Source organism: Pectinophora gossypiella, chromosome 22 (assembly GCF_024362695.1).
Source record: "Pectinophora gossypiella chromosome 22, ilPecGoss1.1, whole genome shotgun sequence".
NCBI lineage: Eukaryota > Metazoa > Arthropoda > Insecta > Lepidoptera > Gelechiidae > Pectinophora > Pectinophora gossypiella.
Window position 1 is genome coordinate 1,767,365 of NC_065425.1, and position 24,976 is coordinate 1,792,340.

At 36.1% G+C, this 24,976-nt stretch overlaps 2 protein-coding genes across 2 annotated transcripts in view; both read left to right on the top strand.

The window, feature by feature from the left end:
• LOC126376935 (uncharacterized) overlaps positions 1–1,216 on the top strand; it is a 227,877-nt gene extending 226,661 nt beyond the window's left edge. Inside the window, exons 21-22 of the mRNA XM_050024483.1 lie at positions 217–286; positions 1,124–1,216. Of these exons, the coding sequence (XP_049880440.1) occupies positions 217–286; positions 1,124–1,216 (163 nt within the window). The remainder of the gene's footprint in view (positions 1–216; positions 287–1,123) is intronic.
• A 14,212-nt stretch (positions 1,217–15,428) lies between these two features.
• LOC126377075 (myrosinase 1-like) lies at positions 15,429–24,761 on the top strand. The gene is made up of 10 exons (XM_050024720.1): positions 15,429–15,454; positions 16,505–16,629; positions 16,959–17,168; positions 17,574–18,034; positions 18,628–18,775; positions 20,184–20,344; positions 21,272–21,405; positions 22,221–22,325; positions 23,236–23,320; positions 24,581–24,761. The coding sequence occupies exons 1-10, from the start codon at positions 15,432–15,434 to the stop codon at positions 24,680–24,682; spliced, it is 1,554 nt and encodes a 517-aa protein (XP_049880677.1). The 5' UTR covers positions 15,429–15,431; the 3' UTR covers positions 24,683–24,761.
• The last annotated feature ends 215 nt before the right edge of the window (positions 24,762–24,976 follow it).

The following is a 24,976-nucleotide window of genomic DNA, read 5'->3' on the forward strand; positions in this document are numbered from 1 at the left end:
GCTCTCGATATAATTCGAGCCGCGCGCGACGCGGTCCCTGTGCCGCGAGGGCAGTCGTGGTAATAAATTTATTTCCTTACATAATTATTGATTGATATTGACTTGCACGCAGAATTGATTGTTATAATCAAGTTGAGGGTGCTCAGCTGACACCCCCACGTCGGGTGAAACAGTTATACCCGCATTGTGGCTGAAATTTCTTGTTTGTTGTTTCAGGGTCGGTGTAAGGCAGAAAAGGTCCCAATTATCTGAGAAATCACACGATGCTCCGACTCTGGATGTGAAGGTACCCTGTATATAATTATTTGTAATTTTTATCATAACATTACAACACATAATCTAGCATCACGCCCTGTGTTTACGCCTGTATTCCCAAGGGGCAGGTACGCAGCGGCGTATAGTATATTATGTACACCCACTTCTAGCCAGCTAAGATGTCCCATCTTTTTCTATCGTGTGGGTTGTGAGGTGGATTAACAACCTCATCAACCCTGGAAAAAAATGGAAATGTCCCATGTAATATGGGGAGAGTTTATGGTCATTAACCGGGCACAAATCCTGGAAACCAGTATCATTTAATTATCTATGATTCAAATATGAATTCAAAGTCATAAAATCGCATTCAGTGGATTTATCAATAATCTGCTAGGTATTAATCATTGTACAAACATAAACTTGATGAAGTTCATGGTTCGTTGGAATGGTCTAGAGTCACTAGTAGTCAAATGACAACATGTGGAATTTTCTTTTCAGTATTAAAGAAGTCCTTTACCTTTTTTTTACGGTCTCCGTGGTCCAGTAGTTGAGCGTTGTGCTCATGATCCGGAGGTCCCGGGTTCGAATCCCGGTGGGGACAAATCACAAAAATTACTTTGTGATCCCTAGTTTGGTTAGGACATTACAGGCTGATTGTCCAAAAAGTAAAAAGATCCGTGCTTCGGAAGGCACGTTAAGCCGTTGGTCCCGGTTATTACTTACTGATGTAAGTACGTAGTCGTTATATGACTCATGTCAGGGGCCTATGGCGGCTCAGTAATAATCCTGACACCAGGGTTGATGGGGTTGGTAATTCATCTCACAATCCACACGATAGAAGAAGAGACCTATTTTTTTATGTTTGTAGGTGGGAGAAGTGAACATGCTGACACGCCAATACGATGGTAAGCGTAATAATATTACTTTCGTGTTCACGAGTGCTAATATGTATACACTTTGAAACCATACATTAACATTTTGACAAATTACATCATCCCTTATCGAGAGTTTGTGCATCCTATAACGATTTGAACGCGAAATCTCTTCAACTGGATATATTTTTCGATTCGCAGCGAGCTCTCAAGAGCAAGCTAACGAGACATTATCTCCATTAAAAATTAGTTAAATTAGTATAGTTTATTTGTTTTTTGTACCAACTAGTGCAATAATATGATATATTACTGTTATTAATAGTGAGATTTTAGCTGCTATGAAGTTAGTTTCAACTGACTAGATGTTGTCTTTTTGTGTTGAATGTTGTGATCACTTGTAGCATACACATAAGTAATGTTTTACTTTGTTTAATTATGTCTTAACTAAATGTTATAATGTGCATAGCTGTAAGTGATCCATTAAATGTCAAATATGATAGTGCGACAGGGTTCTAAAGTGGGTACATGATATTGCTCATGACTGTACGGCAGAAACATTGACAACTTATTGTAGATTTGCCGCAGATGGTATAAACTACTTGGCAGCGGTGAGGGTTCTCACCCGGTACGAAATTTAAGACAACAGGGCTTTCGTGGGCTTTAACCAATAAACGCAGCGAATACTGTCTACATACTACATAAAGAAAGGAACATCATCGAATCCTATTGTACAGGTTTACACCTAGTTTAGGAATTGACCGATGGTCCAACTTTATGTTAGAATTAAGTACAACCTGTAATAAAATGCCATATCAAAAATTTGTAACTGTTGTACATGAATAAATTATTTATTTATTTATTTATTTTATTTTATTTATTTAAAGACTGAACACTTTTAATTCTCTCTCTCTCTCTCTATTTAAGAGCTGCGCTCTTGTCGGTGGAGTAACCGCCATTCCTCTCTTCTTCCCGCCAAAACCTTCACCTCCCGATACGACACGACCTGCACCTTCTCTTTTATTTGTTTCATAAATGTTATCCTAGGTCTACCCCTTCCTCTCTTCCCTTCAATTTTTCCTTCTATAATGTTTGTTATAAATGAATCGTGTCGTATCAGGTGGCCAATCATATTTCCTCTCCGGTTCTCTATAGTCTTCAATATGGTTCTCTTTTCTTCAACTCTTCCCAGCACTTTTTCATTTGACACCATTTCAGTCCAGCTTATACCCTCCATCCTTCGCCAACACCACATCTCAAACGCTTCCAATCTCTCTCTGTCTCTCTGTGTCATAGTCCACGTTTCACTTCCATAGAGTGCAATGCTCCAAATATATGATTTAATAAACCGTTTCCTTATTTTTAATGATATGTAATGATATGTGATATGTATGTCTAGATGCACACAAGACATAATAGCCAGAATTGCAATAGCCAAACAAGCATTTAACAGGAAAAAATACATTTTGAAAACCAAAAACATATCACTTTTAATTATAACGCTGTAAAAAAATAATTCTTTTATTTTATTTTAGCTGCAACTGACCTACACGGCAACTCTTACAATACCACGGATAGTTTTTAAAGTATTTGTCTTGTTTTCTTTGGATTTGTAACGTTTTAAGGCAATAAAAAGTTTGATCAGTCTATTTTTATCTTTTATTTAACATTATCTTTCGGTGAGATCAATAGCAGACTCATGACAGACTTCATGAGCCCTGGTGAGTTTCCAACTAGTCAAATCAGTTACTTTTTACTAAACGTCAAATCACGAAATTGCTATGGATTTTGTATGAAGTAGCAACCTGTGACGTCATAGAAAAACGTGACAAAGTGTCGCTCTTATTCGATTTTTCATTAAAATTTGTAAATAATTTAAATAGATAAAACAAAACGTTTTTGTCGCCTTTAGATCTGTCTTTATTTAGTAATCAGATTTTCATAATTTATCTTTGATCTAGGAAACTCCCCAATTATATAATTATTATAAAACTACAAAAGATATTATGATATATTATACATTACTGTGCAAACTTCCACCGAAAATTGGTTTGAACGAGATTTATTAAGTAGTTTCGTTTTAATACGTCATAAATCGTAAACCGCAATTTACATTAAAACATCGAACAAAGTTACAACGAACTACAAGAACTTCATTCATCTGTAACTATTTCCTGAGACGCGATAAAATTTGAAATATATTTAAGATAAATAATTGTCTCAAACTATGTGAAAAAGATGTGGTCCAGACCACCTGACGTCAGAATTTTTTTTTTGACGTTTTTGACTTATTTTAGATTTGCCGCAAGATGGCATTAACTACTTGGCGGGACAAAACGTCAGAATGTCTGGCCACTTTCTTTATGTTTATTTATTTATTTATAAAGTACAACCACATCACATATATTAAAATATTTTACATTTATAAGGTTACGGTATTGTGACTAATATATATGACAATTACGGCGTATATAACTTATACAATTAAGGGTACTTAAGTATTTAAAAATAAAGTAAAATTAAAATTACACATCAAACTTAAAAATTAGAAATTAGAAAGATATAAGTATATGTATATAAGATTTATATGGATTTTGGCTAATATAATAAGATTATGTGTTGCTCTGTAATCAAAGAATTTTATTTCTTTACTATAATGTTATCATAACAAAATACACTTAATAATTAAACATGCTAACTAAGAACATACCTGTAATCAAAGAAACGACATTTATGCTTATTTTTAAGCCAGTTAGAAATATTATATAAAATACAAATTAGTCTACGTAACTTAAAATAATCAAGTGTCAGATGTCAACTTTGACACTTGAAAAAAAAAAACAAAACAATTATTGCGTTACAGCCAGCGGCAATTTCAAGGAGATTATTTAAAGAGATTTAATCTCTTTACATCTCCCCCCTTAAGGAGAAGAAAATTTACATTTTAATTTTCTTCCAATATATTTATTTCATCTTGAAGTCCTTCTGATGCTGGGACTGGAATAAGTTTTGTAACATGGAAAAGATTTGATTCCGTCTTCTTGTGACCTGTGTTTATTCTGTATATTGTGTTTGAAATTTTTTCCATTATCTCATAGGGACCAATTTTGAGTTCATCTAATTTCCTTCTATTTAGCTTGTTTCCATTTTCCACATATACCATATCTCCTATATTAAATTCGTAGCATTTTCTGTTTTTGTCAAATAGTGTTTTGTTGTAATTGTGTGTTCTAATTGATCTTATAAGTGCTGTTTTTCTGTCTGTGATCCAATTATTGAGTATTTTTTCCTGTTTTAGTTCTTTTGGTAAAACCGTGTCATCTGTACCATATAAAAGATATCCTGGTGAAAAACCAGTAGATGTGTGAATTGTTTGGTTATAAACCTTTACACACTCTTGAGCTATTTTTGTCCAGGCCTTCTTTTTTCCTGTCTCATTTACTTTGCATCTTATTTTGTTCACTATAGTTTGATTTAGCCTCTCATTCAATCCATTTGAGAATGGTGCATTTACTGCTGTAAATATAATTGGTATATGCTTTTGACTCAAGAATTTTTTGAATTCCTTCGAATTAATCCCTGGGTATTGATCTGTCAGAACCATTCCAATGTCTGCGCCTTCCGTGTCTATTATGTTTTTAACCAACTTTATAAAATCATCTGCATTTTGTGTCTTAGATGTTAATATAAATGCGTATCTAGTAAAGTGGTCTACCAATAAATGTAAATATTTCTTTGTTGATCTTGAACCTCCGAAACCTCCAATTGTATCTATAGAGATAATATCCCAAGGTTTTGTAGCTGGACCGAGATAGGACATTAGACCATATTTGTGATGTCCTCTAGATTTGTTTTTTATACAAGTTTCACAGTTTCTACAAACTTTTTTTATATTTTTTATCAAACATTCTGATGTATAGAACGGACTAATCGTCTTCTGCATTTGTCTAATGCCAATATGACATAAATCTTCATGTATAGTTTTTATTATTTTTTTGCTAAATGTTTCTGATAAGATTATTTTTTCTTTATTTTTGTAATTTTTAAAGTATAAATTGTGTCTTCTTATTAATTTGTTTTTATTTCTCTGTATTTCTTCGTTTTCATTTTGATCTTTTATAATGTCTTCCAGTTTTATTATATTAACAACTTTTAATTGTTCATCAGTATTTTCATTTGATTCCAATACTGGGTTCCTGCTTAGGCAATCTGCTTCTAAATTTTGTTGTCCTGGTGCATATTTTATCTTAAAATCGTATTGTGATAAATAGTAAGTTAGATCACCCAGTTCTTCATCGCTTCTTGATTTTAGGTTCATATTTTCCAATGGTTTGTGGTCAGAATATACTGTAAATGATTTACCAATTAACCAGTATTGCCAGTATTTTACCGCTTCTTTAATAGCTATACATTCCAAGTATATTGCTTTTTTCTTTTTTTGGGTCTCATTTAATTTTTTTGAAAAATATGCCACAGGTTTTTCTTTTCCGTCTGTCTGTGTTTGTTTCAAGATGGCTCCAATTCCTTCTATAGAGGCATCTGTATAAATATTAATTGGTAAATCAGGATCATAAATTTCTAGGATTGGTTGGGAGCACAACAAGCTTTTTATCATTTCAAATGCTTTTTGACATTCATCAGACCAAATGAATTTTTGATTTTTCCTGAGTAAATTATGCAATGGATCTAAAATTATTGCACTCTTTGGTATGTACTCATGATAGAAGTTGATTTTTCCTAGAAATTGTCTAACATTCTTCTGTGTTTTCGGAACTGGGAATTTTTTTATTGAAATCAAATTATCTTTTAATGGTTGAACTGTATTATTTTGAATTATATGCCCTAGATATTTTACTAAATTTGTTGCAAATGTGCATTTCGTGAATTTCAATCTAAAACCTTCTACTTTGATGGCTTCTAGCAACCTTGTTAAATGCTCAATGTGTTCTTCAAACGTTCTTGAAAATATAAGAATGTCATCAATATAATTCACGGCAAAATTAGTAAGTTTATACTTTCTCAATATATTGCTTAATATCCTTTGAAAAATTGCCGGTGAAGTTTTAAGTCCAAAAGGCAGACAAGTCCATTGAAAGTGCCCTTCTTGTGTTACGAATCCTGTCTTTTGTCTATCTTCTATTCTTAAGGGAATAGACCAAAATGCTGAATTTATATCCAAAGTTGAAAAGTATTTGCATTTTCTGGTTTTCGTCATTAGGTCTTCAATTAAAGGGAATGGTTGCGCTTGAGGAACTACTATTTTATTCAAGTTTCTGAAGTCTATACATAATCGAGATTTTCTGTTATCTTCTTTTTTAAAAGCCAAAGTGACTGGTGCTGCAAATGGACTACAGGATTCTTCTATCAACTGATGGTCTAGTAATTTTGCTACTTGTTCTTCTATCTCTTTTTTATCTTCCATAGTACACCTGTACGGTCTCTTACTGCAATATTTGTCAACCATTAAATCTATCCTCGCTTCATATCCATTCACTGTGCCCACGTCATATTTATGTTTTGCAAACACTGTTTTATATTTGTTAACCAGCGTATCTATTTCTGCTTTTTGATGTCCATTTAAATGTCTTATTTTTATTTCAAAATCTTCTTCTTTAAAATGTTCATTAAAATTTATTCTGTACTCCTTTATTGACTTGTTTTTATTTTCCAGATTTTTAATTTCTGTATGTACTGTTTCTATTTTCGTATGTTTTTCTTCCGCTTCGTTTTCGTTTTGGTCCTTTTGGTACTGTTTCTGGGTAATTTTTAAGTCTTCATTTTGGGTCAGTTTAAACATTTTTATCATGTCCAATCCTATCAAAAAATCATATTTGAAATTTTGTTCTTCGATAATATATACATCAACTGTTTCTTCTACCTCAAATATTTTTATTTTTAATTTCGTCAAACCACTTGTCTTTTTAACACCATTAATCGTTACTAAATCCGCTATGTTTAAATTATTTTCTGTTCGTTTTAATTTCAATAACTTGGAATTTATGAGAGAAACGTTTGAGCCTGAATCGTAAATTCCATATATTTCTAATTTATCTTCTAATAGCAGTTTGATTTTAATTAATGGTGTTATTATTCGTTTTTTTGTTCAGTTTCATTTAATTCCGCTTCTATCACCGAATTGTTTACGTGTTTAATGAAGTTCTTTTTCATCTTTTCATTTTCTCTTGTTTTAAACCAACATATAGCTTCAGGATGATAACGTGTGCCTTTGTTAAGTTTCTCACATATTTTACATGCTTTTTTCTCCTCAATTTTCTCTGCTAGATTTTGGCTTTGGCTGGCATATCCATACCTTCTTTTTACAACATAACTCTGTTTATTTATCATGTTTTCATACTTGCTTACCTCATTGAATAAATCAATGGTGTCTTTAATTGCTTCTCTATTAATCTTATTTAGTATAAATTCTGGTAAACCAGTTGCAATAAGATCCACCAAGGTACCAGTATCTATTGTTCTTCTCATATCCAGTAAAAGTTTTTCTTTCCTTATAGCATAATCCAACAATGATCCATCTTTATATTTAAATAATAGTGCATATGTTACTGGGTTCCATCCTTTGTTTGTAAATGTTTCACAAAATTTTGCTTTCCACATTGACCATTCTGCATTCATTGTAAATCTTATTAGCATGGAACTGTACCAGTCTGCACAACTCTTGTCCATAAATAATCTCAATATCTCAATCTTCTTCTCATCTGTTGTTACTTCGAAACGTTCACATTCTTTTTCAAAAGTATCGATCCACAGGTTTGCATTTGAATTTTTGCTTGTAAATTTTTCAATTACAAACTTTTCTGCAATATGTTTTAAGCTTTGATGTTTACTTTCCTGTGTTTTTTCCATAAATTTCTCTAATAACTTTTCTAATGTACTCGTTCCTTCTTGATGTGAGACAGCAATTTTTTCTTGATGGTCCAGTTCTTCTAAATACTGATTTCCAAACTGTAAATTACCGTCTTCATCCATATAAATCTTACTTAGTTCTTCCGTCATTGTTATCCAAACTCTTCTTATCTGATGTCTTTTTGCCAAACTGTTTTTAATTTTAGCATAAGCAGTTGTTTTTGTTATTTCTTTATGATAAGCAGCAGCTTGAAGTTCCAGCGGTATAGCATATATTTTGTTCTCACTTGTAGTGATTGAGGTTATGCACAAAATATTTGATTTTCGATCTTCTGATGGCAGTAATGTAAATTCAAATCGTAATTTCTCCATTTCTAAGCGACTTTTGTATATAAATATGTCGTTTTATAAGATTTATATGGATTTTGGCTAATATAATAAGATTATGTGTTGCTCTGTAATCAAAGAATTTTATTTCTTTACTATAATGTTATCATAATAAAATACACTTAATAATTAAACATGCTAACTAAGAACATACCTGTAATCAAAGAAACGACATTTATGCTTATTTTTAAGCCAGTTAGAAATATTATATAAAATACAAATTAGTCTACGTAACTTAAAATAATCAAGTGTCAGATGTCAACTTTGACACTTGAAAAAAAAAAAACAAAACAATTATTGCGTTACAGCCAGCGGCAATTTCAAGGAGATTATTTAAAGAGATTTAATCTCTTTACATGTAAAAAAAGTAAAATATAAGTAAGTAATTAATATCTGTTGAGCTTTAAATAATCTAAAATTTTTCTCATATATACATATATATTCAGCGGATCATGGAACACATCAAGATCTAAGATTTTGTTACAAAAAGAGTTGTATTCTTTAAAAGTTCTGGTTAACGAGGCTTGAAGACCAAGATTCGTTTTATGTTTATTCACTGTTCGTTGAGGTACTAGATAATTTAATGTAGGTACCAATTAGTAGCATGGAAAATGCTGCACCGACAAGAGCGTGGCTCTTGAATAAAAAAGTTATTGATCATTGATAGTCTCCAAACATACAATATCGCACTTGGTCCAGGGTTTCTGACGCCAACCCTCTGTGGTCCAGTACTTTTCATCCATTAACTAGCTCGGTGAAGGTCGTTCTATGGTGGGATGTTAGATTAAAAGTCATATTGATTTTATTCGACAATATACTACACACCCTTGCTTACCCCCTCGGGGAGACAGGCGTTATCATCAGCCCATTAACGTCCCCACTGCTGGGGCACGGGCCTTCCCTATAGATGGATAGGGAGATCGGGCCTTAAACCATCACGCGGGCCCAGTGCGGATTGATGGTTATTAACGACTGCTGATGCAGCCGGGACCAACGGCTTAACGTGCCTTCCGAAGCACGGAGGAGCTCGAGATGAAAACTTTTTTTGTGGTCACCCATCCTATGACCGGCCTTTGCGAAAGTTGCTTTACTTCAACAATCGCAGACCCAGCGCGTTAACCGCTGCGCCACCGAGCTCCTCGACAGGCGTTATACCATGTTATATTATTTTACTTTTTATCTAAGGAAAATATCGACTATACACTTGAGATACACATACAAAGATTGTTCTGATCGCAATGATAATATAGTATACAGATAAAAAAAAGTAATATAATAAAATAAGTACTTCCCCCTATCCCCTTATCCATCCATAGGGAAGGCCCGTGCCCCAGCAGTGGGGACGTTAATGGGCTGGTGATGATGAAAATAAGTACTTCAAGTTACTATAGTTTCAGGTACGGTCATGAGTACTAATATGCCTACACTTTGAAACCATGTCACATTAACTGTTTGACAAATTAAACTGTAAGTCTCATTAAATGTCAAACATGATAGTGCGACAGGGTTCTAAAGTGGATACATCATATTGCTCGTGATGACTGTACTTACCATGATTGCATTACCAAAATACAATGATAGTACGAATGTGTACGATGTCATGAAATGTAACAAAAATTGTTATCATAACATTGTTATATTGACAGATATGTTATGGTAGTTGTAGCAAGTAACATAATCTATTACGTGTGGTAGATAAACGAGGGTTATTCTGTAACGTGATTTAGTAATTTTAAGGGTTCCTTTTTTTGATGTGACTTATTGTAGATTTGCCGCAGATGGCATTAACTACTTGGCCGGACAAATGAGGAGCGCTGAAGGCTCTCACCTGGTACAACGTTTAAGACAACAGGCCTGAGGGTGCCCAGTTGGGCGCGAACCTCGGTTCAGGGCGTCGCCTGAGAGGAAAAATATTTGAAAGAATTAATCGACCCTAGTGGGTCGATAGCGATAAGCGATTATTGAGGGAAATCTTCGACCACGCCGACGGGGTCGGTATCGGGGTCCTGAAGTGTTTGGTGTCGCGAGCTGATTGGCTGCCTCTATGGCTAGAGTAATCGGGTCGTCGGGATCGTATATTACGTCAGTTAAGGAAATATGTAACCCTTATAGGATAACTGTGTTGTCCATCCGTCCGTCTGTCAAGACACTTTGGAGATATCAAGTTGAAATAACATGGAATACTTATGCATACGGTCCATTGAAGCTGTAAAAAAGATGCTTCCAAATCTACGCAATCTAAAGAAACAGCCAATCTTATTTCGCCTTTATTTATACATTTCAAATTCAAAAATATCTTTATTCAGCACACCCCGGACAGTTCATACAAACAACCTCGTTTTACACAGACGCTACACATTGACATTATCGTACACGCGCATCTGTGTGTGTGACGTCTGACATCATACGATTCAAATCTAAACTGTGTTCGAGGGGGGATGAGGTAAACATAGCTCAGCCGCCGGTGGGGAGCGGAGAGTTGCCGTTCTACACGTAGTATTATTCTATGTCAGTATTAACATAGTTACACTTTGAATCGTATTTTTTTACATAACGAACGTCTCATCCGCCTAAAACTACTGCAGCTTCTCACAATCTGTATAGCCGGGGAAAAGAAGTAGCAAGAAAAACCTCTATGGCAAATATCCCATAGACTAAGAATCATGAAATGTGGAAAAATAGTTAATTTGTTGCTCTATCACAAAGAAAATGTGTTTGCTATAACAAACTTAAACTAATCGCGACCCATTTCGATATTGGAGACTATGGTGCTGATTCCTGTACACACCATCTAATTTTATTTTAAATTATTCTGATCAAAATAAAGAGAAGCAATATAGGTAGCAACATAATTTTATACCTAACGTGATTCAAATATCAAGCCACAATCATTTTTATTGCTTCTGTCATTAATTGCATTTTGGAATAATTTATGTACCCGAGTAATTAGAAAATAGGTACTTAATTATTATGACGTTAAAACTGTACAACGCCATCTATATTTTGGTGAACGTAGCATTGAAATACACTTCTCATCAAAAAAATCGAAACACCTTGCAAGTTTACGTTTTGTCAGGATTATCAGAAAAATGTGTACATTTAGGAATAAATGTTAAATGTCGTTTAATAGTTTATGAGCTTATCAAATCTTAATGTTAATGTTATAAATTTAAATGAATTTTTCATAGGTTTCGTATTTTGTTAAATGAGTCATTTTTATTCCGTATGGAGTATAAAGGAAATGGATAAAACAACACACGTAAATGAAAAAATAAGCTAAAAAACGTTTATTTAATAACTTGTATTCCCTCCCCGAGCTCTAATTACTGCTTCCATACGGTTCTTCATCGATCGGATGAGAGTCACGATCACATGCTGTGGTATATTGTCCCATTCCTCTTGGATTGCATCTTGCAGCTGGCTAAGTGTTTCTGGGGCAGGATCTCTTGCTCGAATTCGTCTCTTTAATTCATCCCACAGATGTTCAATGGGATTCATGTCCGGGCTTCTTGCTGGCCATTCCATAATAGAGATATCGACTTCGTTAAGATAATCTCGTACGACGCCCGCGGTGTGAGCCCTAGCATTGTCGTGCATGAATATGAAGCCGTTGCCAATAAAATGTGCATAGGGCATCACATGAGGCTCGAGACACTCTTCGACGTACCGATGACAGTTTAGTGCAGGCAGACGTGGCCCAGACACGAAAGCAAGCTCTGTCTTACCGTCGGCGCTGATTCCTCCCCAAACCGTCCACGAACCGCCACCATAGCTGACCTTTTCTTCAATGCAGCATTGTGCATAGCGTTCTCCGTCTCTTCTGTAGACCTTGTTCCTTCCGTCGTTACCATACAGCATAATTTTACACTCATCAGAAAAGAGAACTTTGCTCCACTGTAGGTATGACCAATTTAGGTGCTCACGTGCAAAGTTAAGGCGCGCTCTTCGATGGTCTGCAGTTAATTTCGGCCCATTTGCTGGCTTATGCGGTACCAGTCCACGATCCTTCAACCTTCTTCTAATTGTAGAGTCACTTACAGCCACCCTTCGTACAACACGAAGCCGCTGCTGCAGTTGAAAAGCGTTAAGGCGTCGATTTCTTAAAGAAGTTGTTACAATAAATCGATCATCTCGCTCAGAAGTGACCCGATTCCTGCCAGATCCTGAACGGCGCGTGAACAAACCAGTCTCCCGATAACGTTTATAGACTCTATGAACAGATGACAGGCTTAGATGCAGTCTTGCAGCCACAACACGCTGACTAAGGCCAGAATCCAGCAATGCCACAACTTGGGCGGCTTCTGTGGGCGAAGTATCCATACGTTTTAGAAAAAAAACCTTTTTTCAGACGTCCCAAAGTCACAGTATTGAAATAAAAAACAAAAAGTTTAAGGATAGGCGCCAAAGGAGATCATCGGCTCTCCATACTTTGGCCGGCCCAAATTCGAAAGTGCCGGCCAGAGAAAAAAAATGTGTCGAACCTTTCGAGTACATTGCTGTGAACATTTTTTACTATGACACCAAACGTGTATGACCATTAGTTTGGCTTTAATTGGATTTTAAAAATCTCGATTTTTCATACATTTTGTAAAAAAAAATATTATGTCCGTTGGGAATAAAAGGGATACAGGCGTATTACAAAGGACCGTTAGAACATTTATTAGTATGGCGCCAAACTTCTATGACCATTATTTTGACGTTTATTGGACTTTCCGTTTTGGTTAATATGTTAAAATGCCGGCCATCGAATTAAATACGTCAAATCTGTCTAATAGTTGCTTTTCAATATTTTTTAATATGACACCAAATATCTATGACCATTATTTTGACTTTTATTGGAATTTACGTTTTAGTTCAAATGTGAAAAGTGCCGACCACCAAAAATACCATGTTGAGAGTATCGAGTAGATGCCTGTTAACATTTTTTTCTATAGCGCCAAACGTGTATGACCATTAGTTTGGCTTTTATTGTATTTTAACAATCTTGATTTCTTTTTTGTTTTGTTTAAAAATAAAGTGCTTTAGGCAAAACTTGCGGTACGGCGGATTACAAAGGACCTTTAGAACATTTAATAATCTAGCGCAAAACATTTTTGACCATTATTTTGACTTTTATTCGTCTCTCTTTCCGTTTTGGTTCAAATGGGAAAATGTCAGCCAGCGAAACAAAATAAGTCAAATATTTTGGTAAACGACTTGAAACGTATTTTTTTACTATATTACCAAATATCGACTTTGGCTTTTATTAGACTTTTTTAAAAAATAAAAAATTTTAACAATGACAATAAGCAGAGCTTTCCCTATGACTAGTTATTAGTCAGATAAATACTTTGTGTTTTTGTTTTGTGTGTTGTTAGGTGAACTTCTATATTAATACTATCTGATTTTAGATATGACGTTGGCTATAGTTTTTGCATTCGACTCAACGTTACGGCCTAAGTTTAGGTCGAATTATGGTATTGATTCATCTTGACCGTAGATGGTTACCGCCCTCCAAAGATAAGCTTGCCATCTAGTGACGAAACTCGTATTTAGGCATGACGTCTGAAGTAGCTGTTAGGGAAGACAGGAGTCGGGTAGTTGTACTTTGCATGTATGCCGATCACAATGTCCTGGTGCTACTCGGCCGACATAGCATCGTACCTCACTTTTCTTAAAAAAAAATAAGCTTCTAAAGCGTGTATCACCATCAGGTGAGATAGTGGTCAAACGAAAACCTATTTTTGATTAATAAAAATGTGTCCAAAGACGACCACGATATTACGCCTTTACCTGCATTATCGCCAGATAAAACTTTTTTCGCCAAAGTGTAGGTATCTATGAAAACTCCAGATTTTTGAGAAATCTAATTGAGTTCAAAATAGTGGTCATAGACGTTTAATGTCATAGTAATAAACATTCTGACGATCCTTTAAATAACGCGCCTGTCATATTTTATTTTATAACAAAATAAATCAAGAATCGAGATTTTAAAAATCCAACAACAGCCAAACTAATGGTCATACACGTTTATTGTCATAGTGAATAATGTTTACAGGTATCTTCTCGATAGTTTTGACATGTGTTTTTCCTGACCGGCACTTTTCACTTAGAAACTAAAACGTAAAGTCCAATAAAAGCCAAAATAATGGTCATAGACGTTTGGTGCCATAATAATAAATGGTCAAAGGGATAAGTTTTAACGGGATATACCAATATTGTTTCTTGGCCGGCACTTCACATTTTCACCAAAATGTATGAAAAATACAAGTTTATTTTTTAATTCGAATAAAAACAGAATTATTGACGCTACGGCTTTGGTGCCATAGTAATAAATGCTCAGATGGATAAGTTCTAAGGATTAATACCATTATTGTTACTTGGCCGGCACTTTAATTTTCACCAAAAATGTATGAAAAATACAGTTCTTTTAATTCGAATAAAACCGAAGATATTGACCCTACAGCTTTGGTGCCATAGTAATAAATACTCAGACGGATAAGATCTAATGGAATATAGCAAAATTATTTTTTGGCCGGCACTTTGACTTCTGGGCCGAAATCCGATGATCTCCTTTTAGTTTTTAAACGCTAAATGTACTCCAACCCTAAACACACATTTGTCTCAAAACAGTGATTCATTTCGTTTATAAGATAAACAAATGAAATTCTAATTTTGAATTTAGAATTTTCGCTTATACTGTAATGGCCAAACTGCCAGCTATACATTTATGTATTTTTTTTCATCGTATGAATTCTTTTTTGTGTTAAATTCGGACAGAAACAATGAAAACGGAAGTGTTTCGATTTTTTTGATGAGAAGTGTATATTATTAGGAGATAATTATTAGGAAATATAATAGGTGATAATAGTATTAGGAAAGTCCGTCATTTAAACGTCCTTAAATCGAAAGTAAACTTAAATAAATCAAATCATATCAAATATAGTTTATTGCTTGGTGTAGTTAGCTAGCACGGAGGAGGGAAAATATTATTGTATTGGAAATAATTAGATGAGGAATAGAATGGGCCTTCAGAATGTACCTAGAGATAAAGTCAGTATTGTTCATGGTTACGCCATGTACACTCGTACACTCCTCTGGTAAGTATAATCACTGCCTTATTTTTTATTTCTTTTAATATGACGTGACTTTATTTAGCCGAATCATCAACTATATCGCTTCATTTTAATAATGTCCTAAATTTATTTTTTAATGTATTTTTAAAATATACTGTACTTAATTGCAAATCTGTTAAAACGTTTTTGATGGCTAGAAAACTCCCACCAAAAATATTCACTTGAAAAATAACTAAGTTCTCATTTAAATTGTAGAAATTAATAAATTATATAAAATCAAAATAACAATTTTTTGCATTATTTATTAATTCATTTTTAATTTATATTTAGAGTGTTCAAAGTGCGGATGTTAGTGCTTACATAAATATGTTAATTATTTTACTATTTGGTACTTATTTTAAATAAAGCAATATATTTTTTACATATATAAACTTAACAATTAACTATTCTTAATCTTAACATTACAAATAATTAAAACTAGACTACTAAATCTGAAAACAAAAAGAAACAAAAGTACTCGAACCCATAGGCTCAATTAAAAACGCTCCCTTTTACCACTTCTCGACCGAATGTACCCATCACGCTCGCAGCGTTACCCCGTTGGATGGCGAGGGAAATATACTGCGCTAGAAGATACTTATTTCCTACATTGACCGTATGGAAATTTTAATTATCTAATCAGTAAAATTATTACTGCCTAACCCTGAGGAGCTCGGTGGCGCAGCGGTTAACGCGCTCGGTTTGCGATTGTTGAAGTAAAGCAACTTTCGCAGAGGCCGGTCATAGGATGGGTGACCACAAAAAAAAAGTTTTCATCTCGAGCTCCTCCGTGCTTCGGAAGGCACGATAAGCCGTTAATGGGCTGATGATGATGATGATGAACCCTTCGGGGATACAAGCGTAATGCTATATTATGTGTTGTGAATATTATATTATTAATTACCAGAATTTTCCATTAGATTTCAATCTCATTAAAGTTATAAACTAACGTTATAAGTGTATATATATATAAAAAGTTATATAATACGGTGACGATATTATGTTCTTTTTCTGAAAAAAGATTCTTTTTTGCAGTTTATTACCACTGATATGTCTCAATGGAGTTTTATCGAAAGGAAGAGTTAGAAAATTCCCTCCAAACTTTTTATTTGGAGCATCGACGGCAGCCTATCAAATAGAAGGGGGCTGGAATGAAGATGGTAAGTTATTTTAATGTTTTTGGAACAAAGTTATTGGATTACCAACCTCATCAACCCTGATGTCAGGATTTCTATTGAACCACCAAAGGCCCCTGACATGGCTCATGTAACCACTACTTATTTACATCAGTAACTAGTAACCGGGACCAACGGCTTAACGTGCCTTCCGACGTACGGGTCATCTTACTTTCGGAGAAGCAGGATATTAGCCTGTAATGTCCTCACCCAATTGGGGATCAAAAAGTGACTTTTGAGCGAATAATTCTGGTTAGGTATGCGGACCCTGTGAGATAACACTAGGAAGATGGTGACGATTATTATGAATCTAGGTAAAGGCCAGTCAATATGGGACGTGGCGACTCACCAGCGCCCGACACCAATCAAAGATGGATCAACTGGCGATATAGCAGCTGACTCCTACCACATGTACAAACGCGACGTGGCTATGATGGCAGAATTGGGGCTGGACTTCTACAGGTTCTCCATTTCCTGGCCCAGGATCCTGCCTAATGGGTTCGCTGATAAAGTCAATCAAGCAGGTAGTATTGACCTCTCTTTTTCTCATTCCACGCTCGTTCTCATTCTCAATGCTAATTTTATAGGGAAAAATAAATATGGTAGTGGTATCCGTCTTGCCTTCCGCCCAAAATCTCTTCTTTATACCAAGAAACTTATGATTTGGACTGGATTTGAACCCACAGTTCTTTTCAAGTCGCGATAAGTGTGTTATCACACCGGGTTGTCATCCCGTCCATTCGATTTTGGTCTATCCTTGACCATCCTCCTTTCACCGCATCCACCCATCGTGTTGCCTTTACTATATTAGTTACTTCATGATTTAAGAGTAGTCAGGCAGAAAAATGCGCTGAGTGATTTTCACAATTATTATATTTAATATTAGTATAATTATGTATACAATTTATACCACAATCAAATATTTCCAGGTGTCGATTACTACCTAAATCTAATCGAGGAGATGGAAAAGCGAAATATCACACCATTCGCCACGATGTACCACTGGGATTTACCGCAGAACTTGCAAAAACTAGGAGGTTGGACGAATCCTCACATTATCGACTGGTTCGCGGATTACGCGAAGATTTTATTCGACAGAATTGGTCCAAAGGTCAAGCTATGGATTACGATAAACGAGCCGAAACAGATCTGTTACGAGGGTTATGGTTCTGATGCGAAGGCTCCATTCCTCAATGCAACCGGAATTGCAGAATATCTTTGTGCTAAGAACGTTCTTCTAGCTCATGCTAAAGCATACAGATTGTACAATGAACATTATAAAAAGATACAAAATGGATCCGTTGGTATTTCAATCAGCTGTACTTGGTACGAAGCGGCATCGGATAGTAATGATGACTTCCATGCCGCTGAGGATGCTAGGATGTTTGATGTAAGTTTATTCTTATATTTTTACATTTTTACTTTTTTATACTTTTATTCTGCTTTTATTAAAAACATCATAGAAAGAAAGAGAGGAAGGAGAAGACCAAAAAGAGCTTACATGGAACAGATTAAAGAAAAGGTTAACGTCGTGTCTTATAGGGAAGTCAAGGAATTGGCATTTGATAGACTGGAATGGAAAATGCTACACCGACAAGAGCGTGGCTCTTAAATTGATGATCAGTGATTGGATAGATGGTAACGGTGGAGTCTGTGAAAAAAAAAAATACAGAATTCGTTGTGAACACTCTTTTCCCGGTTTTTCCAGCCAAGTTAATGAATGATATTCATTCGAATCGTTCTCTGATGCCGTAACATGTTTTGGCAGACCTTTAAACTTTCTGTTCTGGTCTGTAGAAACCTAAATAACTTTTCTTTGTAATCATCATTATGTTCCAAAAAAGGTTCAAACGTTGCCAAAGTATCCAAATATCGCGTTATATTAAAAAAATACAACGCCCTTGCGCTTCGCTTTGCTTGTCTTGACGGGGACACTACCGTGCCCCAAAAAAATCACAGTATTTCATTTTTGTGTTGTTTCAGTGGGGTCAATTTGCTCATCCAATATTCTCAAAAGCAGGTGATTTTCCCGAGCAAGTCCGTCGGAATGTAGCCTCTAAGAGCGCAGAGCAGGGATTCCCTAGGTCTCGTTTGCCAAAACTGTCTACCAAAGATGTGGCTACTATAAAAGGTAGGTACTTCATTTATTGTAATTAGGATTGTAATATAGTGTGTAAATAAAAAATGTGTGTATAGGTGTGGAGGTATTTATAAAGGATCATTGAATGCGTCTTATCTTTTCTTTTTTTTTGTAGTTATTTTTGTCAAAGGGTAAGTTTGGCAAATCAGAGAGGTATTGCTGCCAGCTTGCTGGGCACCTTGCCTCGATCTGACGCATTGGAGGAGCTGTTAGATAGATAGATAGATAAATCATTTATTTGGTCTACAGTCACATGCATACAATACAAATCAATAACAATACACACCAGATACAAAATGTTTAACACACGCCAGGTATGTATGTGTGCTGCAGCAGCGCAAAACGGTCATAGCTCAGCGCAATCATTTGCCCTTTCGAGCAAATCGCTGATTTTCAGCTACAACCCGGATAGAGGAAACCGCGGATGCGGTAACCGAACTAATTGACGATGTATTTATAAGTCATGTGTTTGTATTGTTTTTAATTATTGTGTCAATAAATTATTCGTGTGTTGATTCAAAAGTAAATACCTAAGAACTGCGTTGCTGACGAGCACAAGATTTATTGAAGCAGTAGCTAAGTGATAAGCATAAAACGAAAGAAAACTTTTAGGGCTTATAAGCGATTAATGCCTATTAAGGATTGATGGCTTCTGTACCGATTTTGAATACGGTTCCGTAACCGTGATTTAAAGAAAACACTGTAATTGGGTGACTTTATAGACTGTTTATTAATTTCCATCGTAATTCTTTCCACAACCAATGACTCCTTGAAAGTCTGGAAACAAGTCCTACCCCGTTTTTTATTTGTTTCGTTCACACTTCTAATCGTCGCTTCCGTTCCCGCCTTTTCTGTTTACTTACTTTTTGAACGAATTAATTAGTAGTATATATACGTAATTTTCATTTATAAATCTTCTATCGTGTGGGTTGTGTCAGGGTTACTATTGAGCCGCCAAAGGCCCCTGACATGACTCATGTAACGACTACGTACTTACATCAGGTAAGTAGTATCCGGGACCAACGGCTTAACGTGCCTTCCGAAGCACGGATCGTCTTACTTTCGGATAATCAGGTGATCAGCCTGTAATGTCCTTACTAAATTAGGGATCACAAAGTGATTTTTGTGATATGTCCCCTCCGGGACCTCCAGATCGTGAGCCCTACGCTCAACCACTGGACCACGGAGGCTGTTAATATATTAATTCTATAATTATAAATAATTCATATTAAATATATTTAATAATATTTTAAATCATTAAAATACTTTTAAATTATAGGCCCGTTTGCTTTGACGATAAAAGTGCAGGTAAATTAATAGTCCATATAAATTCCATCTGAGAGTTCTGTAATTAATGATCCCGATTATGATGATGATAAATTGTTCTTGATTTCGAAAGGTACTTCGGATTTCTTCGGCGTGAACACTTACACGACAAAGTTGGCGTATAGAGATGCATCGCTCGACGGAATGTATGCTGTCCCTTCGTACATGGATGATATGAGCGCTGTGCTGGTGAAGGACCCGACGTGGCCTCAATCGCAGTCGTCTTGGTTACAGGTTCGTTCATCCGGCCAAGTAGTTAATGCCATCTGCGGCAAATCTACAATAAGTCACGTCAAAAAAAAAACAAAGAAAAGAGGTTCCAGGTTTGTTTTTCAAGCTTGATTTCGAACAACAGACTCAGTTATTATAGACGGCGATACGACTCACCACGTACTCGTACATACAACATTACAGTGTAACCTAATGCGCTGTATGACGGGAAAACAATACAACAAAAATAATCAATGAATGAAAAAGGAAATGTTAAACCATCTAGTGTCACCAATTGACATCACCAAACCAGGGGCCTGTTTAATAAAACTTACAATTGTAAATTACAATGACAATTTGAGGTACATTGCGGAGTGCGTGATCACGAATATTTTGCAGTTTCATATAAGCGACGTAATGAACACCAAATTGTCATGGTAATTTACAATTGTAAGTTTCATAAAACGGGCTCCTGGTGTCATGGTTATCACTGACATTCAGGACCCACGATAACACGATTTACAGCAAAAACGAGGATTAAGAGGGTGTTGCATGACTATGTAGGTATGGATAAGTTACCATAACTTTAGTTTTCGAATGCAAAATTCTCCCGATGAGAAGTCCGCAAAAGCTTTATACAATTTTGTAGCTGGTAATTTTTAGTTTTAATCTAATCTAGCCTACAAGATCCCACTGCTTGACAAAGGCCTCCCCTTTCTAATAAAAAAAAAACATTTTCATTTCAGACTTGCGTTTTTCTACTAACATGTGTTAGTAGAAAAACTTAAAATTAGTAATAAAAAAATAAAAATAAAATAAAATTATAAAATAAAATTAATAATAAAATTATAAAATAAAATTAATAATAAAATTATAAAATAAAATTAATAATAAAATTCTTAATTAAATTAATTAATTTAAATTTTTAGTATATTTTATTTATTTTCCTAGGAAGTACCTTGGGGCTTCACAAAGGTGTTGAAGGAAATAAAGAAGTTGTATAACAATCCGCCCGTGTACGTGACGGAGAACGGATGGTCATCAGACGGGGGGCTCCTAGATGATGATCGCATCAGCTATTTGAGGTATTGCATGCTGTATTTATGGTATAACAGCTTTTATTTTGTTACTACGGCAAGCAGGCAAGCGAGCCTCCTAAGTCCTGATGGTAAGCGGTTAAGGGTTGCATTTCAAAAATCTCACACACCTACGTCCTAAAAGGATATCCATGATCATCATGAGGTGATCATGGCACTTGCAACAGTGTCGAAATATCGGAAGTCTCATATCCCTGATATAAACGCGGTAAGAACCCGTTATGTGTTTTATAATTCATACAAAATTTAAGTCTGCGGTTTCGGAAGGCACGTTAAGCCGTTGGTCCCGGTTACTACTTACTGATGTAAGTACGTAGTCGTTACATGAGTCATGTCAGGGGCTTTTAGCGGGTCAATAATAACCCTGACACCAGGGTTGATGAGGTTGGAAATCCACCTCACAACCCACCACGATGAGTGAGTCAATCGGTCAGTGAGTTAGTGACTTTTGGCTTTGATATATATAGATGTTGAGCTTTTCGAGCCTAGGTAGTTCAGTTGAAGGAACGCGGACTCTTACTCTTCTTAACATAACAAATACTTTATTGCACAAACAGGAAAATAGAAAAAAAAACAAAAGAGAAATAGAATGAGTACAATAGGCGGTTTCTTCTACCGTGTGGGTTGTGAGGCGGATTACCAACCCCATCAACCCTGGTGCTAGGGTTACTATTGAGCCGCGAAAGGCCCCTGACATGGCTCCTACTATCCTGACTTTACTATATCAAGTAAATGAAGAGATCTCTGGCAAATAAGAAGTGAAAACCTTTGACTCGACTGTATAATTGCCTAATTGTTTGCAGACATTATCTGGGAGCATTACTAGATGCTTACTCTGAAGGCTGCGACATACGAGGGTACACGGCATGGAGTCTTATGGACAATTTCGAGTGGAAGAGTGGGTACACGTGAGTATTATTAGGGATTAGCTCTGGGAACCCGATATTAGGCAGCCAAATTACTGGGCACCCCTCAGTTCTTTAAAATACAAAAAAAAAAAACCATTAGTTTACTGCCGCCAAAACATACCTATTTAAATCTTTTAAAAATGTTGTTTACTACGGCCACTCGGTATGAGTTTTATGTGGCCGAAATCTATACCGATGAAGTTAGCTTGGACTAGGGACAAGGCCAGGGTGGACCAGTCTTGGATGATTTTGCCGCCCCGCCCATTTTGGGGTCCAGTGCGGTCGCATACCTCGCATCGCCCTAGAGCCGCCACTGGAGGAGCTGCAGTAGTTTTCAGGCGGATGACACGTTCGTAAAAAATGACGATTCAAAGTGTAACTGCGTTACCTACAGGATAGGTACTTTCCCGACGACCCGATTACTCTAGCCATAGAGGCGGCTAATCAGCTAGCGACACTAAACACTTCAGAACCCCAAAACCGATCCCGCCGGCGTGGTTGACGATTTCCCTCATTCAGCGCTTATCGCTATCGACCAACTAGGCTCGATTAATTCTTTCAAATATTTTTCCTCTCAGACTACGCCCTGAGCCGAGGTTCGCGCCCTACTGGGCGCACGCTTGTAGTCTTAAACGTTGTACCGGGTGAGAGCCCTCAGCGCTCCCCATTCGTCCGGCCAAGTAGTTAATACCATCTGCGGCAAAACCACAATAAGCCACGTAAAAAAAATAAGAATACGTCACGAGCATTAATATGTATACACTTTGGTACCATGTCACATTAGCTTTTTTGACAAATTGAATTGTAAGTCTCACTGAATGTCATATTATGTTAGTGCGACAGAGTCCTAAAGTGGGTACATTATATTGCTCTTGACTGTACTAATTTATATGTTTTACTATGTTCACAGGGAGAAATTTGGCTTGTACGAGGTAGATTTCTCATCGCCAGATCGTACGCGAACGCCAAGAAAATCCGCCTTTGTTTATAAAGAGGTTAGTCATACCTCTTACATTGGCCCCGATTCCTGCAGACACCGCCTAATTTTAAGTTATATCCGTCATTTTCATATCCGTCGGAAAGGAAAGGGACGGATGATTCACAGCTCTTAATTTTAGGAAGAATGAGTGAATGAATGAATAACCCAGGCGAATCAAAAGGTACGTCGCTGGTATGCAATCCGTTTGACGTGCTGTCTACTTAACTGTGTCGGGTTATTGACGGATGTAAAATTTTTAGACGGTTGGTTTAGATTTGTGCTTAAAATTGACGTGTGTTCCATAAATTTTATGCTTGTCGATTACCCGTCCCTTTCCTTTTCGGCGGATAAGAAAATGACAGATATAACTTAAAATAAAATTAGATGGTATTTACAGGAATTAGCACCAATATTTGATTAACTTAAACTTCTTACTTACTGTTTAAGAAAAAGTAAGTGTATTATTATATAAAGATGAATTGCTTCGATGTGGCCATTTTAACCCCACAGGACTTGGGTTTCCTGAGATTTAGCGTAATATGGTATACTATAAAAATATAAATTATTTGTAGGAAGTTATATCTGGAAATACTGAACCGATTTTGATAATTATTTTACTAGTAAGAAGCTACATTAATCCTGACTGTTTTAAGCTATATGCGTTATTCTAGTTCAAAATAAAGTAAGTACGGCCTCCGTGGTCCAGTGGTTGAGCGTTGGGCTCACAATCCGGAGGCCCCGGGTTCGGATTCCGGTGGGGACATATCACAAAAATCACATTGTGATCCCTAGTTTGGTTAGGACATTACAGGCTGATCACCTGATTGTCCGAAATTAAGATGATCTGTGCTTCGAAAGGCACGCTAAGCCGTTGATCCCGGTTACTACTTACTGATGTAAGTATGTAGAATAGAATAGAAAAAGTTTATTATAAAAGGACGCCACACACAAAAAAAAAGACAAAAACATCATATCAAATTTCCACTAAAACAATTACAAAAAAGCAAGACGGATGTTCGTCGAAATGATCATAAGGTAGTGGTGGACGTCCTGAGATAAAAGGGCCTCACTCAGCACAAGTCGCGGCGTGAACCACGACGCTGATATTATGTGGACCCTGTCGTTACATGAGCCATGTCATGCCTTTGGCGGCTCAATAATAACCCTGACACCAGGTTTGATGAGGTTGGTATTCTACGTCACAACCCACACGATAAGAAGAGATAAAGTAGGTGTTTATACCTAATCAATCTAAACCGACAGTTTTTTTTAACAGGTGATCAGATCCCGGAAGATGGACCCCAATTATGAGCCCAACTACGTGGTGGAAACCGTAGAACATGGAACCAAAGACGATGATGACAACGATGTGTTTTAAGTTCAGCACTTCAGTCAATTTATCAATATTGACTTCCACATTGAATGTACAGACTGATACAGTTAGAATTGAATGCCAAGTCGATTGTTTTATTTTATTCCTACTGGTGGGGGGTGCGAGGGGGAGGGGGAGGGTGAGGGAGGCCTAAAGAGGCCAAAGAAATAAAAAAATCAAGATAATTTTGTGCAATTATTGTTTTCTGACAAGCATGTCACAGGGATTGTAACCTGGAACCTGACAGAGGGCAGCAGTAACTTTGTCAGTACTATTCAGAGCCGGAGGACAGGAGTCCTA